This window comes from Pteropus vampyrus, unplaced genomic scaffold (genome assembly GCF_000151845.1).
Source record: "Pteropus vampyrus isolate Shadow unplaced genomic scaffold, Pvam_2.0 Scaffold66, whole genome shotgun sequence".
Classification (NCBI taxonomy): domain Eukaryota; kingdom Metazoa; phylum Chordata; class Mammalia; order Chiroptera; family Pteropodidae; genus Pteropus; species Pteropus vampyrus.
Window position 1 is genome coordinate 2,277,393 of NW_011888847.1, and position 24,118 is coordinate 2,301,510.

The following is a 24,118-nucleotide window of genomic DNA, read 5'->3' on the forward strand; positions in this document are numbered from 1 at the left end:
TAATTTATAACAAATATTGTTTCTGCTCTGTGTTAAGCACTCTGCTAGGCACGGAGGATAAAAGAGCAAACAAGAGAGACCACATGGTCTCTGTTCTGAGAGTTTCTCAAGAGGGAGAGTCAAAACCCCAAAACCCAAAGAAAACATTTGCAAGCTTTTGTAATAAAAACTGAAGAAAACAAAGGCTGGGCAAAGATAGAGAATAATAAGGGGGAAATCTTCATATGGCATGATCAGGTCTTCCTGAGGAGGTGACATTCAAGCTTAGATATAAAAAATGAGCAGAATCAATTTTGCTATGTGGAAGAGTAGGAAGATGAGAATTTGGGGAGGGAGCAACATGTGCAAAGGCCCTGAAGTGGGAAAGACAATGAAGTGCTGGAGACATTGTGACAGGAGTAGTGAGAAAGACAGAGCAGTGCTAGATAAAATTGGAGAAACAGACGGAAACACTCCTCAGATGATTGGAGAATATAAATCAAGGAGATCCTAGTGGCCTGTTCTTTCAACACTTTTATCAATGGTCTAGAATCTATTTTTATCAGTTGTAACAATCTATTGTCATCTTGAGATGACAATAAAAGAAGACAAAGTGTCGAAAGAAATATTAACTCAGCTGACAAAAATTAGGATCCAACAAGTAAAGTGTAGTGGGTAAGAGCTTAGGTTCTGGTCTCAGACCTGTGTCTGAACTCTTCCTCTGACATTCACTCTCTGTGACTTTGGACAAGTTACTAAACCCCTCTAAGTCAGGTATCAAAGACAAGTAAAGGATTAGACCCAGGCAGCTCAGGTAAATCTTCCCTATTACATGATAATCTGTCAGTATGTACATGGTTTATTCGCTTGGCCAGGAAGCCATTCTGGCAGTTTTCTTCTGGGGTCATTTTAGGCATGTCACCCAGCCTCTGACAGAATTGTTTATAGATCAAACGTAGGCCCTTACAATTATTTTGTTCATGTCACCAATAAATTAAACTGCGTCTCACAATATATGTTTGAAGAATGAAAAAATTAGCATAGCCAAATTTTAAGAATGAATTTTGGCCTTCAAATTCTATTAACAGCATTAGGAAAGAAATTGCGAAAAGACAATATTTTAAAGATATGATTTACAAATTTATATCATTCAGTGTTGAAACTACTATAGCAAAGTATTTCTCTATTCTTGTAATGTCATTAAAATTCAATGCTATCTCAATTATATCCGAGGGCACCGAAAAATATTTATAAAATTAGGTGACAAAGCTTTTAATTATTCTAGTTTGATTTTTAAAAATATCTTAGAGTTTGAGAAAAGCACTATAAATTTAAAATAATTCATCCTAAAAAATAGGAAATAAAATATAAAATTAAGTTCATAATTGTATATATTTTAAGACAGATGAGAAAAAAACACTTCAGCAATTTACGTTGTTAAAAAAATACAATCTTGGGTTTCTCGTTAGAGATGCTTAGTAAATATCTAGAGAAATAAATGTCAGGCAGTAATACATTTCTAAATGTAATATTGACTTCTAAATAAAAATTCAATGCCGTTTTCACTTAATAAAATTAAGAAATGAGAAAAACCACAGCAGGTCCTCGAATTATTGTTTTGTTGTAAAGTTGGTAAGATGCCATAGGACCATAACTCTTGTTTATATCAATTAGCCTATGGTAAAATCAGTTTCATTGTGTCACGTTGCTTAAGGTTGCAGAACCTATAGGTGACGTTATGTGACCACTTACTGTAACCAATCACAACATTTAGGGGATTAAATTCAACAACTGCCTCTTAAATCTTATTTCGCCACCATTTCTCAGCACTTTTGTCAAGCACAATTTTTTTTTTTTTTTTTGGTGTTTAGGTTCTACCTAATTTTCCTAATTTTTTTCTATGTAAATGTGGCTAGAAGTGGTGGTTTTTCTTATTTGATCAAATATTAGTCTTTGCATTAAAAAGGTACCTTTCAAATTATACTATCTATAGTTAGCTTTATTTAAAAACAAGACACCTATGGCCATGCCACCCTGAACAAGCCCAATCCCATCTGATCTCGGAAGCTAAGCAGGGTACGGCCTGGTTAGTACTTGGATGGGAGACCACCTAGGAAGACCAGGTGCTATAGGCGTAAAAAAATAAAAATAAAAAAATAAGAGATTGTAAGCTGACAAGGTCTTTGCAATCTGTGAGGTCAACCAAGGGTTGCCTCACTTAAATAATAAAATAAAAATAAAATAAAAACAGTACACATATTCATGTTAAATAGGAGACACTAACTTGGCTTTCTTAGGAGTTGTTTAAATGAGAAACGATGCCATATTTAACGAGAAACCTCGCGTGCAAATTGCTTGCTTTTCCTTACCCAGAATTGTGCTTTTTTCTTCTGCACCTTCTCTCAGATGTACTCTTCAGTTTATTTCAGTGTTATCTGATCTAGGCAAATTTCACAGGGTTTCCTGCCTCCAATCTCCCCCCATTATATTCCATTCTGCAGTTTCTGGCATAATTTCTAATTCTATCTTGCTTAAGAACCTAGATAAATTCAGACTCTTCAGTCTCTCATATTCAAATGCTACAATCAAGGGGTTTTTCTGCCTCAGCCCTGCCCCTCTCCAGTTGCTGCATACCACTCTATTTCCCCACCTTGCTTCTCTACCATCTTCTGCTAAGTCAAATTCTTAGACATTCTTGTGATGAAACAAATCCAAGACATCAAATCACCCTGCCTCCACTTGGGTCATGTTTGTTTTTCCTTATCAAGCATGCAACCAGTTTTTCTTACTTTTTCCTTGGTCTATTTTCATATATTATTGTTATACATCTTTGTATTTGCCCGTGTCCTCACTAGTTTGTAAATCCATGAGGTGAGGGTTCTCATCTTCTAATGAAATTTTATTTCAAGAAACCATCTAGTGTCTGGGCCTTTGCAATCTCAGTTATTCTAAACATTGACTGACCTGCCTTAATGTCTGAAGTGATCTAAGAAAACAAGGTCCACACTGAATCAGATGAAGAGTAGAATTTGGAGCACATCTGAGTGTACCCTCTAAAAGTGCTTCGAGGCCTATGACTCTTCCCATCTCTGCATGTTACCATCGATCTATATCTGTATTTTAAAAACTTTGATCTTCTTAACTGTTAAAAATGCATGGAAATAGTGGAAGGGAATAAAATACACATTAATAGCAGTTACCTCTGGAAGATTACAAAGTGGGAGTTGGGAGGCAGAAGGTTGGGGTTGGTGACAGTAGAGGAGATAATATGGGCTTTTTAATTTGGTACTGACTCTTTATAATTTTCAGTACTTTCTAAATATTCCATAATGAACTTCCATTTCTTATAAAAATATGTACTAAAAATACACAAGTAAACTTGACATGGAAAGCATGACAACCAAATTTGATGTGGATAGTTTTAAAATGAGAGCAAAGTTAGGCAAGTAGTTTGCTTAAAAAAAAAAAAAAAAAAGAGAGAGAATTCTGAATTAACATGCAAAGGTAAATGTTGCCGACTTCCCCCCAAAGAAATACTTAAACCCATGCAAAATTCCTAGCTGTTGCCATCCTGCCTTATAGTTTTAAATACTATCCATATAGTATCTCCCCATATTTTACTCCCCCATTTAACTTTATATTCATACTTCCAATTGCCTTTTCAATGTATCTATTGGGATAATTAATAGGAATCTCAAAACTCAGCATTTCCAAGGCAGGATTCAATTTACACCCTCAAATTTGCTCTTCTACCGGTTTTCTTGAATTCTCAGCTAATGACATTATCATCCTTGCTCAGGTCAAAACTGTTGTCATCTTTGATTTCTTCTTCACATCCAGTCCATCGCCAAATCCTGTCAAGCTTTACCACCAAAATATATCTAGAATCTGATTTCTCCCTACAACTACTACTCCAGTCCAGGTTCCCACCTCCTGTCACTCAGATGACTGCAACAGTCTCCCTTATTTTGCCCAAGTCATTCCCCCTACTTAAAAGCCTCCGAATGGCTTACCAACACTTTCAGAATAAAATCTAAATTCCTTACTATGGGCTCATAGCCCTAAGTGGTCAGGCCTTTGCAAAATGCTGTTTTCTTTGATCTTGGTGATAATTTTCTCACCATTCTAGGTCACTATTCCCCTAACAACCATATAAATGTCTTATACCCCAATGTGTATTCCCGTCACCTAAAATGGTGACTGGCACATGGGTCTTCAAACAAAATATATGAATGGCTGAAATGAGTCTAAATGTTCAATCAAGCTTCCTGGGCATGAAAACTCGTTCCAATTAATCCATACTTTGCAATGGCAACCCTTGTACCTGCTCCCCGCAAACCACCACCCATCTTCCACAAAAATCTCACCCTAAACCTCCTTAGGACATACCATTTAGAGAGTCTGTGTTCTGTATCAGCTGTTGAATATGAAAAAAAAACCCCTGAACCTCACTGATATGTAGTTTTCATGCACATACAACAAGCAGTATTGTCCCCTTTGGAAACTTTTCTCACCTTTAGGTCAGCCCTCTGTATTTTTATAGAATTTCATTTAGGTAAAACTGTATGAGATATAGAATAAGTGAACAAACTGGTGTGATGTGCCCTGTGTTAACACATTCTCAGAGATGGATATAGTTTCTGCATCTTTCCCAGACATCCTGATTCACTCATTAGCCTCTTTCCCTCTACCAAGAAGCAATTTTACAGCTTTGCTACAAAAATATGAGATCTAAGACCGCTATCAATAAAACTTACCAAATTAGTGTTTACTGCCAGGGAGCAAAAGCAGCTTTGGATAAAAATAAATTGCATCCAGATCTAAATGTCAAATACGGGGTTCATAAACTTCACATTTTGTTAAAATGAAGCTCAGAAGTGTCAATTTTTATGGTTCAAGCGATTATAAATCTTATATAAACTTTCTAATAGACCGTAAGAAAACATCAGTTTATGAGGTATGATTATTTGCGCTAAATTTTGTCTAAGAAATATAAATTTAATTATGACTCTTAATTTAACCAAGCTTTTTTTCAAAAAATTTTTTACTGTGTTTAACCAGAAAATACTGATGAATGCTTTCTTTTCATAAGGTGACTGTATTACAAACAAAACTAAAAGTAGCAAGATTAAACTTTAGGTGCAGATAATTAAATTAGAATGACACAAGGATAGTCTATATATATAGAATAAGGCCTCTAAATGATTTGAAATCAGATGGTAATATTATTGTCTAAAGTAATATTAACATCACAAATGTGTATATATACATATGTAGAGAGGGAATGATAAAGTGAAAAAATGAGAATGAATATGAATCAGAGTAACCTGTCTTTGAATTAATTCCTTCACTATGAAGATGTGTCTAAACTTCTAAAGTTTCCTGGTTTGTATTAAAATGTTCTTCCAAAAGACCACAAAAACACAAATTTAGTTGACAGACTACAATGGGATCCAGAAAAAGACACAGTGAATATAGACTTAGGTGCAACTTCATGCTGGTGATTTTTCTTTTTTAAAACGTTAAGCCACTGATATTTTAAGAAAAAAATTTAAACCAAATGTTGCATATTAATATTACACACAAACTGAAACATAAGTGACTTTTAGCACAGTGTATACATGCTTACATAAACTCAAATATTTACACATTTAAAACAATTTCCATTTAACATATGAAAGTTCTGAAATACATAAAAGCATTGATACTTTCTATAAAACTACAATTAGAACATCAATTTGCTACAAGCATATAAAACATCAAGTGCTTTCATAGAGTTTCAAGTTACCTCTTTAAAACAAGATCTTGCTTGCAAATATATAGTCCTTCTCCAAAAAGCAGTATGGACTTTTTTTCCCCCAAGAGGTTTACTTTCCAGGTACATTTTAAGCTCAAGAAAACGAACCCAACAATTATGCAGTATAATTATGTCATAACAACTTAATTGCACATAATGCTTTAAAGTAGGTTTGGATGAAGTTCTCAAACACTTTGGTATATGTTCTTCAGGGACTTCTATTAGAAATAACAGGGATTCTAAGTCCCTTCAATCCCCATTTTGTTTTAAAATGGACAAATCTTTGGTTAAAGTTCTACATTTTGGGCATTTATTATTCATCAAAATGGTCCCCAAACCAATAAATGGCACTGACTTCATTTAACTTGTTTCTGGTGCAGTGGGAGGCTATAGATACTCATTTATTATGACATGTCATCGATAGTTTCAATTTTTCACTTATAAGCAGAGAAATCAATAGGTTTAGTCAATATTTCTCTGTTCATTTTTTTTGTTATAATCTAAACTGTACAGTAATTTGCAGTAAGTATGGATACTGTTCCACAGTATATGTAATTATGATTGGAAAGATATACAGCATTAAATTTAGAGTTAGCTTACTCAGAATAAGTCAACAAAGGCTGTACAGTAATTCTGCATTGACTATAGTAGGTTGTCAAGTAATGCTTATTTAAAAACCCCAAACCATTCCATTTACAAGAGAAATTGTTGCAAATGTATAAAACAGCAGATATACAAGGAGAACACCAAACATACTTTATTAGCACAAAAAAGCAGCCATAACAAGGCACAGCAAGCAGAAACATATATTAGCAGTCAAAGGGTTAGTGTTGCATACAAATATAGCTTTTCTTTTTTGTAGCCTTGGCAGTAGCCATCGGGATGTAAAATAACTTTCTGTAGCAGCAGGTAAGGAAACTAAGGAGCACTCACCAGTGGTACAGAGCACATTAACGAAAGACACAAGAATGAATTCGACTACTTTAGTGCAAAATGTCTAGGACAGAACTATAAATTCAGTTCAATTCTAAGAAGCAAACACTAGAACTTGGCATTACTTCCAAAATAGCTCACTCAAGTAGTATTGCATACTATTCTAAGTGACAAAAAGGTGCTAAGTATAGTTATTTACAGATACAATGGTTGTACAGTACCTTTTAAATCTGCAATTTAGGTTTCAGATTTTCCATTAAAAATTAACTGCACTGAAATTCTATAAATTGTACTTAAGCAATTCAGCTATGAGAGTTTACAACAAAGAGATAAATACTGCCATCCAAATTATTACAGTTTAACAATAATCTCAACATCAGCAACCACTGTAGTTATTATCTGACTTGTTTGGGCATCTTCTAGTCTTATTTCCTCCATGGTTCACAAACTCATCATGGGCATAGGAAAAGATCCGATGTTAATGAATCAACGATTAAACTGCACATGTCGACTTTAAAAATCACACACAGGACTACACTGCAGTAGCTATTCCTAATGTGTTTTAAGTTAAAGCACTCATTAAAAAAATTAATACCTAAGGCTTTTAAATAAAAGTCTCCTACCAACTTTATACATCTGAAATTTTAAGAACTACTATTTAGAACACCTGGTTTACTTAACAGTACCTTTTGCAGAAGAGAAAAGGAGACTGACTATAAACTCTACCAACACTTAAGTGAACTGCACTATGCCCTTGTGGCCAGATAATTGCATTTTTCCCCCCAAAGGAAGGCAGTCTTTATTTTTTGGACTTCCAAAGCTTGATTTATAGTAACTACGAACACCACTACTTTTTGGAAGGTCATAGAAAAATTTTTAGAAAATATAATAATTTCAAACATTAGTCACACTGTTGAAATACTCATCCAATATTAACAATTTGTTCTTCAGTAAGAAATAGAATTCTTCATAGCAAATGCCCCAGAGTTGCCTCACTCAATTACTACAGCCATTAAAAACCAAATGGTTAGCTAAATTGGCAAAATGTTCCTGTAGTCTTACTGAACACGTGTAGTTCTATCCTGTTGTCCTAATAGGCACCAAGTTTTTCTGAGTAACAGCAGATCGCATCTGACAGATACTAACACTAAGCTTACATACTGTACTGAAAAAAACCTAACACTGATATGTGTGCTTGCTATAGGTGTACTGTCTGATGCATGTAAAAGCAGACCTAGTTAATGCCCTTTGGGACAAGGGAGTTTACTTTGCCTTGACTGGTTCTCGTTCTAACCAGCGAACTCTAACTTTTTGTTTATAATGATACTCTTTTAAAAAATCCTGTAACATTGATGGTAAAGGCAGCCCATCAATGCCATCGTATGTAGTGCATCTGCAGATTACTGCACGGCAGATATACTGCAGGCTAAAAGGGAAAGTCCTATTTAGTGAGATAGTAAGCAATGGTTCGAAAAACATGCAAGAACTGGGATCTTTATAGTGTTCCAAAAGTCCTGTTACAGTGGAGGAGTGAAATACACATGGGTCATGAGCATCGAAACTAAAGTTGTGATTCCATTGTTCAATTCGGGCATGCAGGGATCTGTTGTAGCGACGGAAGCTCACAGAGAAGAGGTAGTCCTCCTGCGCAGAGTCCCTGAGCAAAAATGTGCCTTCAGGTTTCCCTTCGAGAAGGGCTTCTGCTTCATAACGGTCCATCACTCCCCAGTAACAGGGATTACCTGTAATCTGAAGCAAATCGGGCACGAGGCAGTGTATGTAATCAATCTGTGTGTGGACTTTCCAAGCTCCCTGTCTGCTGACGTGGGCGTGGCTGTCTCCAGATACCTGACGTTGCTTCTGCCTACGTGACTGCAAACACAGGGTGGTTGTGTCCTCTTCTGAGTCACAATTAGCTTGTGGAATTGCAGAACTGTCTCCACTGATTTCAGTCATTCCAGGAGCTAACTTTGGTCCCAGTTTATACAACGGATTGACCTGTGCAGTGGCTTCAAATGTATGTATTTGTGCATTGGGAGGGGGGTCAACCCCTTCTTCAATACTAAGCCGTCTTCTCTCTCTCAGCCTATCTTCTTCGTCCTCTGTAGAAACCAAGGATGGATCAAATGTATCAAAAAATGTTGAATGTGGGCTCACAGGGGCTGTATGCTGTTTAATCAAATGCCATTTTTGGGCTAAATCTGAGCCAGCAGGAAAAGGGCATTTCTCAAGCATCAATTCAGAAAGGTGTATTTTTCTTTTATTAGAAAAGAGAGGCTTCGACTGCTTGTTGTAAGTTCTCATGGGAAAACACAAGCCCACAGTATCCTGCAACCTCTGTCTCAGAGAGCGACTTCCTACAGTTCTGCTGGACACGCTGTCCATATCATGTACAGAGCTGACGCCATAGCGCCTCTCTCTCCTTTGAAGTCCACTTCGAGTTCTACCAAACTTTTTATCAGTATCCAGTGAACTCTGTGTCTTTGTAGAACAGGAATGTTTCTTCTTCCCACCCCATGGAGCATGTCGAGAGTAGGAATCTCTTCTTGTAAGTCTTGTTCCTGGGGTGACACACGAATCATTATCTTTTTCAATGCTTATTTCAACAATCTGAGGAATTTCAGTAGCACAGTTTTGGTTTCTCCTTGAAGAATTCTTTGAAGGGCTTAATCCCAGTTGTAAGGCAATGTTTTCTCTTAAGGGACTACTTTGTTGCTGAGGAGCGGAGTCTTCCATACTGCTGTTTTTCTCTCTCACGGGCAAACATCTGCTAGAGTTCATGTCCACATTTTCACTACGGCTTCCTCCCTCATGACTGAAGAAATTCTGACACCTGTATTTGAAGTTATTCCACATTTTCCCCACTTTATCCATTGATTATAAGATCTAAAGACAAAACAGGAAAAGGAGAAAAATAAGTTAAAGTGGCATGTGGAAATAGAAAAGACAGCACCCACTCCTTCTCAATGGAAATGTCAGCGATGCTGGTCAAGAATTCGCCTTACACTGCAGTGCTAAGGTGATAAGGCGAACATTCTGTCCGGTAGTCTTAAGGTCACCAGGCCCTTTTGTGGCTCTGCACCGTTATTCAACTAGTCCTCACTTACCATTTCCTTTTAGATAGAATATTCAGAACTCAGGGGAAAGGAAATAAACCCTCTCAATTAAACTCCGGTTTCTTTTTACCATGTATCAACCTAATTTCATTAGGACATTGATTGTCTCCTTACTTTGAATAATTTAGGCACACTCTCAAGTATTAAAAGGAAAAATAGATTCTGTATTGCTGAAACATAGCTGTATTCAACTTCTCAAAAGTTATAATGAGGACATTTGTATAACATTAAAACTAATTCAAAAACCTGTAAGTAGCAATCTTCCCAATTTCATTTACCAAACTGCTACTCCACTCATCTAGCAATCTAAAGCTTCCAGGTCAACCACTTGTCAAAATTCCCTATCTTCCCTCCCCACCCTACAATGTATCAAATTTTATCCATGATTTTGAAGCAGTTTGAGTAGAAAGGACAACAGGAGGAAAGAATATAATATTCAAGTTTAAATGGAAAGGTGTCTTTAAGCTTCTCAATTCTTAATTCTAGAAGAGCTTAGAGTTATAGGAAAAAAATTATGATACTGTAATAATAAACAAAACAAAAACAAAAACATGCAATTTGACATCTTTATTCTTGTTCCTATAAAAATTTTAAGCAGTTTAAGGCACTTTACAAATAAATTATTTTAAGATTACAACATTGACAGGTACAGTCTCTTTCAATAACCTAAAAGCCAACGTTAGAAGAAATGGAAAAACCTGAACTTAAAATTCAACTGGTTTTGTCACATGACAGCAGAAATTTTAAAAAGATGTCTTTTTCTATTTTGCCATTTAATCAATACGGCACTCCTTTTCCCCAGAATTTTTTGTTCATGATTATTATCTCATTATTTACTATTCTTTACAGTTTAGAATCTAATACAGATTCTAAGCTATTTGAGTATTTTTTCTTAATAGTAATGAGTCATTGATCCTTCCATAATTCTGACTAATCCTCTTTATCATAAATACTTGTATTTTCGAGAAGCTGACTAAGGTTAAGATAACAACAAAGAATAAACTTTCTTAAACTCGATATATCTTCCCTTTAGTTTCTTACAGAAAGAGCTCTTGGACTAACAATGCTCTTGGACTAATGACAATGAAAACAGAGATTTTATGTTTCTGAAATCATGAAAGGTACTTTCAGATTACTCTTTATTAAAAGCATATAGTTAGGTACATATGAGTTTGCATGGTAGGTGGTACATGTTCTAATAAAATCTATTAGATGGAACTGTTAAATTTTGTTAAACTTTATCAGAACATTTTCCCTCCTTCTCCTTGCAAAAATCTTTTTTGTAGGCTTTCTTTGAGGCTTATACCATTTGAACTGAATATGCTTTTTATCCTTTTTTTTTTTTTAACAGCAAGATTTCTGTTCTTTGCTCACAGTCCTGTTATATACAGGACTAATTCTTGCCTCATTCTTGATGACTACAAAATCCTTGTAGATGTACTCTTCCAATAACCTAGGCCCCTCCTAGCCTAGTTTCAATCTCATTTATTTTTAAGTTGTTTATTTTTACCTAATTCATACATTTATGGTTTCAAAGGTCAAACATTACTACACAGCTTATGACAAAAAACAGCACTGTCTGCTACATCCTTTCCATCCTTGATGCCCAGAGAATCAAGCAAAATTATTTTAAATTCTTTCAGCTGTTTCTGCTGGTATTTCCTCATTTCTAGGTAATATGTTCATATTGTTATTGGTTGTGAAATTTCTAGGTTGGAAATAATTTACTCTCAGAATTTTGAGGGCATTACTCTAGTGGGGCTGTTGAAATGCCCAATATCTTACCACTTTTTAGTTTTATATGATCTGTTTTTATTTCATGAAAAAGTATAGCTGCTTCTCTTTATCCTTAGCGTGGGCCTTTTTCACATTTATTGTGCTGGGCCTTTTCAATGTCCTTCCCACTGCCCTCTTCCTTCTCTCTTGAAAGTCCTTTTTATTAGATACTAGACCTCTTAGTTCCTCTTTTGATTATCGTATATTTTCTTTTCAATATTGCATTTCTTTTCCTCTTCTACTGTTTGGTAGATTTCTTTGGCATCACTTTCTAACACCCCTATTGCATTTAAATTTTTCTTATCATAGTTTTAATCTCCAAGACCATTTTCTTGTTCTCTGTTCTTTTTAATAGCTATTTTAACTTCTTGGATGTAATATCTCATTTCTCTAAGGATACAAAATTTTAAAATAGCTTTTTTTCTTTTAACATTTCAAATATTTTTATCTGTTTCTTCTCAGTACCTTTTTCTCAAGTTTTTAAATCTCTGGTTTTTTATTATTATTATTTTTTTATTTTAGAGGCTTTCCACAAGTGTTTGATGATCCCTGGGTATCCATCAGCATTAACAGACTAATCAGAAGCTCCTTCTGCTTGGGTAGATCTAAAAGACAGAAGTAAAAGGACACTGCTCTGCAGTGGGGTATGAATGGTCTTAAATAAACTACCTGCCATAATTTCATCACCATTTCTCTTTATTTTTGTCATGTATACAAGAGGCCTACAGAATCCTAAGAGAGACCATCTAGAGCAGTGTCTCTTAAACTATTCGTAATGAAGAGCCAGTTTCTTTTTAGTTTTGCAGACTGACTTTTTGGTGAAATATAATAAGAATAAATTACTGGAAATATGAAATGTAAAAAAAGACATGAAATGCAAGTGTCGATTTTCTATTAGATTGAACGAACATAAAAAAACTGTCAAATTGCTATAAAATATTTTAAATGCTTATTATGTTTAATTTCTATACCTAACTTGTCACAGACTGCTAATGAACTGTATAGACTGGCACCAATTCATGGCCAATAGTTTGAGTAGCTCTGGTTTAGAGCTGTGCTATCCAATATATGTGGTTACTGAGCCCCTGAAATGTGGCTAGTGTCACATATTGAAATGATATAACTGGGTAAATATATTATTAAAATTAATTTCATCTGCTTCCTTTTACTTTTTCAATGTGGTTACTAAAAAACTTGAAATTACATATATGGTTCAAACTATATTTCTTTGGGACAATGCTGATCTAGAGCAGGGGTCAGGAAAATATAGCCTGAAGACCAAATATGGCTTGTGGCCTATTTCTGTATGAATTCTAGCTAAGAATGGTTTTTACATTTTTAAAGGGATTTTAAAAAAAAGCCCACAATGAACATTGACAGAGACCACATGTAGTCTGCGAAGCCTAAAATATTCTCCACCTGGCCCTTTACAGAAAAAGTTTGCTGACCCTGGTCTAGTGTGTTAAGATTATAAACCAAACCACTGTAGACACTAGAAGAGTAATATTCAAGAGGTGCAGAAGTCTCTCTTCTCCATGTTTATAATGTATATTTTGTAGCTATCTAAAGATATTTCTTTCACAAGCAAATTATATCAGAAAAATGTGTTTTAGAAAGCAACCAAATTTAAAAGCACTTATCTCTTTATACAGTTGTTTATAAATTAAACAAGTGAGACATGCAGAAAACATTTGCACTTGCCAGGTTATAGATGGCAGTTTCTAACACTAAACCTTTGGGTTCAGTTTTATAGATAGAACATGAAAATTTAGTAATTTCTCTATTCCTAATCTGAATACTGTTGATAGATTAAATTGTGACAAAATATTCTAATTTAAAGAAAGACTATTATGCTTCCAAACCTTTTGGGGATAGAAAGTGGAATTTTTTCTTGATGTGAGAAATGCTATGTGGGCGGCTGTAATACTGGGAATTAAAAAATTCTGATGATTCATAAAAGAGTCCACATAAGAATCAGGAAGGCATTTCAACTATCTTAATACTTACAATGTCAGTTTTGAGGTTCTTTTGTTTTGTTGTTCAACTTTTAAAAAACCCTGAGACCTAAATTACAACTCAATTACTTTACGGTTTTATATAAAGTTACACACGGCTAAAAATGTGTTAAATTTCAATTGTATGGATTCTAAAAAGAAAGTTCATCATCCATTACAATCTTCCACATTTCTATGCCTGCATAGCTTTCCTTAAATATTCTAAAACAAATTTCTAAAAACTCATTCCTTCCCCAAGGACAATCATAATTTTAAACTGGTTTTATAATGCTGTTGTAAGTTAAACAGCTTTTGTTGAAACATGGTATTTAACAGGATAAGCTATAAATTAGAATTATAAAAAATTAGAGGTCAAATTCCATTACTAGAAAAATTTACATATATAAAAAAATTAAAGACTACAGTCAATGGCCCTCTTCCTGCCAAGTTGTATCTATTACAAAATTTCCACAAAACAACTGAAATAGTTTCCAGGAATTCATTTCAATGAGATTTAATTCACACTTTATTAGAAAAAAAAATTGAGTTCGACAAGTTTTAAGACTACATGGCATGCCACAGTGGATAAAGAGGAAGAATGTGACTCAACTCAAATCCCTCCTTTACTGTTTAGTCTAGCTAGACTACTTAGTCATAATAATACCTTTCCAACAGAAATTCCTTCAGTTACAGTAACAAAAATTGGGACACATGGATTGATGAAAGTATTTCTGTGCCAAATTCTGGTACAAGAGGCAGTTTAGGAGATTCAACTTTTGATTAATATTTTGGTGACATTTCAATAATTTTTAGAAAAAGATAACATGTTTAATATTAAGACTGGCCCAGAAATCCAGGGCTGCATGGCTGTCATAGCTATACATAGGTATAGTCCCCCTTAAAAAATCTGAGAACCATCCGGGTTTTAAAAAAATTATTTATTTTTTGTTATTTACATACTTTTTTGTGACTAACTGGATTCCTATTTAATTTTTATACTGCTATTTAATATTATGTTCAATCATATAAAATTACTGTTTTGTAGGCAATAAATGGTCATATAATTCAACCTCAGAGTTCAACTATTACAATATACATAATATGTTCATATAGTAGATCATGTGCATTCAAAAAATGTGGAGCCCACTTATCTAATATACCTGGATACTTCCATTCCCACCGGTTGAGTTATGTTTTCACTGGGTTAGTTATGTTAGCTTCCAAATCTGTTCATGCCACTTGCACTTATTTTAATTATGTGATTTAATTAAGTATTCGTTAACCTAATGAAATGTGGGAGAGCAAGGAAGACTGAGTTGAATGACTTCAAAATATTTAATAAAAGTGATATACTTACACTGTTGAATTAGGTATAGGCAAGAAAATAGTTTAAAAAATTAGAAAAAATATTGGAAAGATCTATAAATGTTCTAAACTCAGAATGCATCAGAAGAGTCTAAATTCCTGTACTATTTAAAAACTCAAACTGGAAATCTTAAGTGATACATTATGGGTATAGTTTCTGCAAGATAAACAATATGGAACTGCAACAAGTGGACCTACTGTCAAAGACAAGGCCTTGGGCCCTTAATTGAAAGACTGACAAATGAATGTGCAATCTTATTTTTAGAGTAAAATATTTAAGGTGTGCATCCTTTTTATGATTTCGTACTTTATTAGACTTTGTAGACTGCTGGTCCTGAATGAATCAGATAAGAGGTCTTCCTTAATAATCATTTAATTAAAATTTGTAGTACTGCCAGGAGGGAGTAGTACAAAGTTTTAATGGTAACAGGGAGACATGATCTAGTTTAAGGGATGGTAAGTAAGAAAGATTTCTCTCTAAGGAGGTGATAATTCAAAATTTCGTCTTGAAGGACGAGTAAGAATGAATTAGGACAGTGTTCTGTAGGCAGGGGGAACAACATTTGCAAAGGTCCTGAAGCAATATTGACCATGGCATAAATAATGGCTAACGTTAACACTGACTAATGAGTGAGGGGAAGAGTGCCAAGATGAAGTTGAAGAGGTAGGCTTTGCAATCCATAAGACAACAAGAACGAACACTGACACTGAACTGAAGACTACTGCAGGGATCCAAGTAAGAGCTGGACTAGGGTGGTGACAGTAGAGATGGATTTGAACTATTTAGGAGACAAATCTACAGGAGTAATGATTGATTAATAGGGAATGAAGAAAAGGGAGATGTCAAAAATGACTGCCAAGTTTCCGGCTTGCTGAAATAAGTGGATAGAAGTGCTATTTCAGAGACAGGAAACACAATAGATAGCGCAGTTTGGGCAAGTAAAGAGTTGAAGGGAGTTAATGAATTCAATTTAGAAAATATTACAGTTAAGACTGTCATTGAGACATCTAAGCGAAGCCTCATTAGTCCCTTAGTGTATATTCATATAATGGATTACTATACAGCAGGGATGATAGTTTCTTATGTCTATACATATGAAACTCCAAAACATAATTCTAGAGAAATAATGCCGAAGATATATACATTATGAATTCATTTACCTTTTAAACAGGCAAACCTCCAAATATATTGTTTAGTTATACATATATATATACGCACATATATATAGTTACACACATGCGCGCGCGGGCACACACACACACACACACACACACACACATAAATAAAAATATAAAAAGCAGGGAAATGGTTACCTATTTGAGGGAGGGGTATAGAATTAGGGAGCGGTACCCAGGAGGCTTCTGAAACACTGGTAATTTTCTGTTTCTTAGCCTGGGTAATGGGTATATGGTTTGTACTTATTAAGTAGTCTTTGGACTGCATTTACATCTTATGCATTCTTTCCTGTACATGATACACTGCAAAATAAAAACTTTTAAATCATACAGGCCACATTTTGACCACAATGGGAATAACCAAATATTATTCCACTGGGAAAATAAAAAGCTCTCATAACTCTTAGGTAAAAGAGGAATTCAAAACTGAAAATTGCAGACTATTTAGAAAATAGCATTATTAATATTTTGCAAATTTTTCTTCTGAATGTCAATTTGGCAATATTTATCAAAATACGTTGACTCTTTAACATGCTATCACACATTCTAGACTAGACAGTTAACCTAAAGTGGGCAACGTTAAAAATAACCGAAACAAAAACCAACAACCAGAACAAAACACTAAACAGGTTTCTCTAATTTAGTACAGAGGTCAGCAAACTTTTTCTGAAAAGGACCATATAGTAAGTAAATATCTTGGGCTTTGCGGCCATGGGTTCTCTGTGGCACCTACTGAACTCCACCACTGTAGTTTGAAGGCAACCATAGGTAATATATAAATGAATAAGCATAACTGTATGTCAAGAAAACTATTTAAGGTCAGCGAAATTCAAATTTCATATAATTTCCACTTGTCACAGAATATTCTGATTTTTTTTCAACCATTTAAAAATGTAAAATCTATTATTAGCTCAGAGGTTACACAAAAACCTCTGAGCTAATAATGGTGGCAAGCCAGATTTGACATATGGGCCATAGTTTGCTAACCTCTGATGTAGTATATCATAAATGATATTACATTTACTAATGTTTATTCCATGGAACAATTTAGGGAAACAATACTCTTAAGAAGATAATCTTGAGTGCATAATGACAAAGGTATGTGGATGGTCGGTTCCTAGAGCATAACAGTGAAAAAATGACAAACTATTTCCTATAAAAATAAAATACACACATATTATATGAAAAGTAAAACATTACATAAACATACCAAAAAAAGTCTAACCCTTGGCTGAAATCTCACCTTCCAGAGATAAACCCTGTTACTGTTTTTGGTGAACATCTTTCTGTGCATTCGCTTTTATGAAAAAAGCTGTATGTAATCTTCTCGTATAATTTTAAAAAGTCTCTTTCATGTCTGTGACTATATTCCTTTGTCATTTTTTGAACAGTATTGTTTTTTTTCTTTTTTTAGTTAGCTATATCAGAGATAAGATCAGACTAGTAAAAGAAAATCTCTGGCAGTTATATTTTTAAAATTGATAAATAAATTCAAGAGTACCTGAAGAAACCAATAAAACAGAAAAATCTATGGGAGGCTGAAAAAAGAGAAGAATAATGATGATAATGATGGCTGTGATGACAATTTACATTACTGAATGCTAACCATGTGCCAGGCACTAATATAAGCATTTGACTTTTCCCAACAACTCTATGAGTAAAAATCATCTCAATTTTATAGATATAGAAACTGATACAACTGAAAGATTAATAATAACCTGGACTTAAGTTTCTTCATTATTAATCTATTCAGGTTTTCTACCTCTTCTCGAGTCAATTTTGGGACTGTATATGAACAACTCTAGGTCTGAGTAGTGTCATTAATAAGCTCTTTAAAACCTCAAGCAATACATCATTTCTATATTTTTTTCAATTATTGTAGAGCATAAAAATGATGAAACTGATATTAAAATCTGACAAAGATAGCACATGCCACACTCAAAAAAAAAATTAGTGGCTTGTTCCATTTTATTGTAATGTGTGAAATAATATTCTGACCAAAAGAATCCAAGGCAAAAGCTTTATTCACAGGCCTACTGTGAATGTTTTGATGTTTACACTCCATGCCTATCTGTTATATGAAAGTCATCGCCCTTTGTGTAGGCTTGAACACCACTTAGAAATGTTCTGTTATTACTATAACTAGTGGATGGCATTACTAAGTTCTACTTCTTTTCTAGACTATTACTTTTAATTACATGATCAGCTGAGAATGTGTTTGAAACTACATGTCTAATTCAAGAGATGAAGTTTAAGAAGTTCTTATATTTATTTCTGCATATCAAGAAAAATATAGCAGTCCATTTTTAAAAAGAAAAAAGAGAACATAAAATCAAATTAAGTCACAGTCTTATATAATATCCCCCCCAAAATGACGATTTAAGGGCTGTTTCTTGTTCTAATAAAAAACAAGCATCTAAAATTTGCATGTTTCTTAAATTTTACTCACATAGTGTCATGTATGAGGGTGTTCCAGGCTGTCAAAATACCATTCTTAAACCCAAATCACTTGCAGAGACACTGCCTGCGCTTTGCTTAGGGCACAAGCAAGAGACAGTCAGTGGGGGTGGTGGGAAGAGAGCAGGTTGAATTCCAGCTTTACCAGTTAAGAATACTGTAAACTTGAATGTATTCCTTCACATTTCTAAACCTAAATTGGTCTCTTGGTAAAATTAACAATACCTATGCTCATGGGTTAGATATGGGGATTAAAAACCGTATCTATAAAGCTTTTGGCTTATAGGAGACACTCAACGGCGGTTTTTAAAACGTTATCAGTATTATCTAGCATAAAGCTTTAGTTTTTCTTTCTTTTAAAAATAATTTTCTCTTGGAGGAGGGAGGGGAGAGGGAGAAAATAAAAAAAATAAAATGTTAAAAAATTATGTATATATAGTATGAAAAAAATAATAAACTGGCATTTAAAGAAAAAAATAATTCTCTCTTTCCTTTCTTCTGGGTCATGCTACAAATGTCAATATTATCCTATGTACAATATCTGCCAGACTGAAGGTTATATTAATAACCTTCCTAGGAGACACTATGGGGATTTCAATGTTCCTTAGCATTTGAAGCTACGGCTCATCTGCAACCTAAACTAAGCATAGCTAATCTGTATAGTACTGGGCAAGGCCTGGGAACATAGTCCTTGCTTCATTTTTTTTTTTTTTCTGCTTCAAAATTCCTTTTCAGTATATAAAACACTGTCACAATTTAAATTTTACCATATAGATATTGCACACTAGAGAAGCATAAAATCCTAATAAGTTACGCTTCATTTTCTATGGAGCAAGTATTTTTTGTAATATATTAACAAATATACCATTCACTGAAACGTTTCTTATCTGGCCGGAATTACTGGCAGACTGGCTTGGAACACAAAGAACATGTGCTTTGGCTTCAGAGAACCCTAGTCAAATTCAAGCACTCATTAGCTGTGTGAAATCTAAGTCTCAGCCATTCCATCTAAAAACAGGACAAATCATCCCTTTTACAAGAGTTTTTTAAGAGGACAACATGACTTAAGGTAAGTACAGCTGAGTATATAATAGTGGCTCAAAAATGGTAGCTTCTGTTTTACAACCAATTCAAGGCAGGAAAGGGTGCTAGTAGAAAAAAGCAAAGCTGTTTTATGTCTAGGGAGAGATTACTGGTGAGTGAGACCTGCCTTTATCTCCCACCTCAAGGGAGGCTACTTCAGTTAGGCAAATCAAGCAACTTTACTAAGCACTGCAACTGTATATGATTAGTACTGTAGGCACTGCCTCTATGGATCATGCTTTGTAGAATACAGGGCATCAAACCCTCCCACAAATCTCCCTCAACACCAAAAAGCAGCTACAAATAACAACAAAACAACACAACTCTCAGTTGAGGAAGTTAGTGGATCAAGCTACTACCCTGGCTAGCCTTAATCCAGAAAAGAATCTCTAATTTGGGGAACTGCCTAACAATGAGCTCACTGTGATCCTGCTAATAATTTACAAAGAATATTCAGTTATCAATGGTAGGTGAGCTGTTGTAATTTGGACCATTTCCTTCTCTAGGAAGGATAACCATTTTATAACTCCAGCAGTCTAGTATTGTAATTAATACAAAGACTCTAAAGACTAAAAGAAAATTATGTTTATTACAATATGTTTTTCTTACTTTTTATCTAAAAATACTTAAATACATGTATCATCCTTTTACAAACTAAAGGATACTAATCTCATATGCCAAATTTTAGGCCTAAAGAAAACTGAGGGTCTTCAAATAATCTGATGATTTGTAAAAAGGAAGAAAGGAAGGGAGAGAGGGAAGGGAAGAAGGGAAGAGAGAGGGAAGGAAGGAAGGAAACATAATCAGGACAACTTTCCTTGTTTTTGATCTAGATTTTCTACCAGTATAAGAAAAAAGAAAGTTTAAACATCTCAAAATTAATTTATTCTTTAGAAGGATATCTGGGAGGGATATTGGGAGAAGAAAAGGCAAATAAGAATACCTTTTAACCGTTTAAGAAAACTAATGCCAAGAGAAGCATTTTGGCCAAAATTATAGACTAGGAACTCCAAATAGTACACTTGTCTTGTGTTATGTACTACCATATAACATACAATTTTATTTTTAAAAAATTAGGAAAATTAGAAATTAGAAAAATTAGAAAAACCTCGAGCTTGTTAACAAAACTGAAATAAAACCTCATCAATCAAAAGTTGAGAAACAAGTTGAAAAGGTGATAAAATATATTCATTTCAACATTTACTGATACTACATAAAAAAAAGACATTATAATAAAGTTCAAGATCTCAGATGGTAATACTTAAAGCCCTTGCTCTATGCATATTTACTCCAAGCAAACTTTATTCTCTGGACACCAAGGGCATAGCAGCTTAGAAACTGCAAATTAGAAAAGGCGAGGAGGTGGGCAGTTAGACAGAAGTGCTATGAACAAGTACACTTACCAGAACAAGACCAAAAAACCTTAGAAAGCATAATAGCCTGGGATTATAAACTATATGAATACATACTTCAAGATATTAAAAAAGGGAACAAACAGATATAAAACAAAGATTTAAAGGATGAGACCATTACGAACTTTATGCCAATAAATTAAAAAACTTAGAAGAAATGGATAGAATTTTAGCAAAATATAAATTTCCAAAACTGACTAAAGAAGAAATTAAAAATCAATAGCCCATAACACTTAAAAGACTCAGAATCAGTAATTTAAAAATCTTTGCACAAGGAAAGCACCAATCCAGGCAAATGTTCCAGGTGGACATCAATCCGTCTAACTACTACGTTTTCTTATCACTGGTGGCCATAGCAAAAGGTTAGGGTCAAAAGAGAAGTGACAGTCAGCACAATAAGGCAAGAAAAAGAAATAAATATAGATTAATTGAAAAGGAAGAAATAAACTCTCCATTTTCAGATGACATGATTGTCCACATTGAAAGCTCTAAGGAATCTTAATTAAAAAAATCCTAGAACAAAAACTAAGTTCATAGGGTCACAGGATACAAGATCAACACAAAAATCAAATCATATCTATATACTAACAACAAACACGAGGAAACTGAAATTTTTAAAAATGTAACAAAGAATGTGACCTTAAAGGGCAAGGAAAGAGACTAATAGGATATTTCTTTAAAATAATTCCTTCAGCACAAGTCCTAACTTCTATATGCTCCAAAATGAGATTTAAATGGCAGGGGACAAAATATGCTAGATATCCTAGAGTTACCACTGCCTTTATACTTCCCCTAGGGAGTGTGAACTGTAAGAATGTGGTCTACAGCCCAGATGCTCTGCAGGCATATCAGGTCCACTCCTCCTCTCCATCTCCACAGCTCCTCTCTCAAGTTCAGTCTTCAACATCATCTGCACATACATATTAGTTTTAACAGCTGCCTCAGTAGGCTATCTTCTTCCGCTCTCACTCCCCTCTAGAACATCTTCCATAATATTGACCCCAAGATTTCAAGCACCTTAGAAAAAGCCAAGAGACACTATGTCTGGCTACTTCCTCCACACTTTAAGAACCTAGGACAAAAAAGCAACAAATTACTGTCCTCATTATTATAATGTAGGAATATAAAAATAACATAGCTGAAATTGTGTCACCTGGAGAAAAAAGATGAACGAATGATTGTTTTATGTGTATAAAAAGTTTTTCTCTAAAAAGGGAGAATTCTGGTCACTCTTCAATCCTTCTGAAGGCAAAACCAAAAAACTCTTAGAAAAAAATTAATATTTCAAATAGTTAAAAATGTAAATAAACAACCAAAAGTAATTTGTGAGGTGATATTAAAGAGGGTAAGCAACGCTCTGTCTCTAGCCAGCCCAGGTAGTCCTTCCTCTACAACCAACAGAATAGACTAACCTTAAAGATCTGTGATTTTTTTTAATATCAGACTTTTTTAATATTAGAATATTTTTAATGCTATACTCATAGCATTCCACAAACAGACTCAAGTTAAAGTTCTATCAGTAGCACAACAGTTACAACTCAGATTTCTAATCATACTACTGTCCAATTAAGCTAAAGTATAATCACAATGTCCAACACACTGAGTTATCTAGATAGTCTTATACTATAAAGCTAGTCATGTTTCAGTCGGGTGCTAACTTAATGTTCAATGTAAAAGCTACAAGTTTAATGCAAGCTAAAAAAATACTAGTAAAAGCAATAATGTTCTGTCAGTCAACACAAACTTTCCCCTTCCTGTCTCCCGCTAGAAATACTTCCTCCACAGCTTACTTCCAAAGAATACAGCTTAAAAATGAGGGTTCTTTTACAGATAAAGTAAGTTTAAATAGCTTCAAAGATGAACTGAGCAGTTTAAAGTATAGTTAATTCTCAATATTCTCTGATAATGAAGAAAGCAGTATTTCATGAAAACAAAAAATTCTTAGACATTCTGTCAGATCTGAAATGAAGTAAGATACTTAAACAGATACATTGCAATTGTTTGAAGTGTTGCAGGTAAATATAGTCTGTTATTGCTTGTGGGTAATTCTGGAAACCCACTTATATAATTCTCCACCTTGTCAAATAACAGTAGACTCTAGTTTTTATAATATCAAACTTTCTGGTTAAACACTTGGATCTAAGGTGGATGAACCATTCTACAATTGCTATTTCTAACTAGAAAAATCATAAACATATATAAACCAAAATCTGATTTTATTGAGTTTATAAAAGGCCTTGTATCATTCCATGTTCTATAAAAATGGTATCAAAGACATCATTCCTCATATAAAGACCTACATAAAAATTTTTCTTTGACTTTATTGCCAAGATTTCTCTCTTTAAAAAGTGATATGCTTCCTTTAAGCAGACAATGAAAAACATATAACTCACTTATTTTCTGCTGTTACCAACAGGAAATCCAAATGGAAAGCCTTAGTTTATAAATTTCTGATAGACCTGGAAATTCCCCTCCCACTCCCTTATATATGTTCAAGTGTGGGTTTATGGTCAATCATCTTTTTTTTTCCCCTTCTTCTTTTTGGAAGTAGATGGGAATTAAAATAAAAAAAGTTAACAGTCAAGTTTTCTGAAACTTGAAAACTCTGTACTTCTGAGTCTAAAATCTAGTAATGTCGAATGTTCCCATAGAGGAATGGGTGAGAATTTCAATGGGCTGTAAAACTGGATAAACCTATCATAAAAATAGTAGTAAATTATAAGAAACCATATGACCTCTCAAAGAAGAGAAGGGAAAGCCAATTTAAGCAAAATACTGAAGAAACCAAAGGAAATCAAAATACTTAATGACATAAAATTTTAAACTTTCACATGTGAAAAAATATGCCATAAACAAAATTATAAGCTGGACAGAGCAAGTTCAATATGTGACAAAGTGTTACTATATTTGTAAGAAAAAGATAAAATACAACACCTCAATAGAAAAATAGCAAAAGACATGTCCAGAAAAGTCACAAAATCAATATATACTTGGCCAATAAATATATGAAAAAAGGTCATTCTTGGAATT

The 24,118-nt window shown here is 34.1% G+C and overlaps 1 protein-coding gene and 1 pseudogene across 5 annotated transcripts in view; one reads left to right on the forward strand and one right to left on the reverse strand.

Moving 5' to 3' along the window:
- The first annotated feature begins 1,995 nt into the window (after positions 1–1,995).
- Positions 1,996–2,114, forward strand: LOC111740654 (annotated as a pseudogene).
- Positions 2,115–5,390: 3,276 nt separating this feature from the next.
- Positions 5,391–24,118, reverse strand: part of SOCS5 (suppressor of cytokine signaling 5) — a 50,981-nt gene continuing 32,253 nt past the window's right edge. For all 5 annotated transcript variants that reach the window (XM_011361324.2, XM_023531284.1, XM_011361326.2 and 2 more), the window contains one exon: positions 5,391–9,595. In XM_011361324.2, coding sequence (XP_011359626.1) covers positions 7,973–9,583 — 1,611 coding nt within the window. In that variant the 5' untranslated portion in view covers positions 9,584–9,595 and the 3' untranslated portion in view covers positions 5,391–7,972. The remainder of the gene's footprint in view (positions 9,596–24,118) is intronic.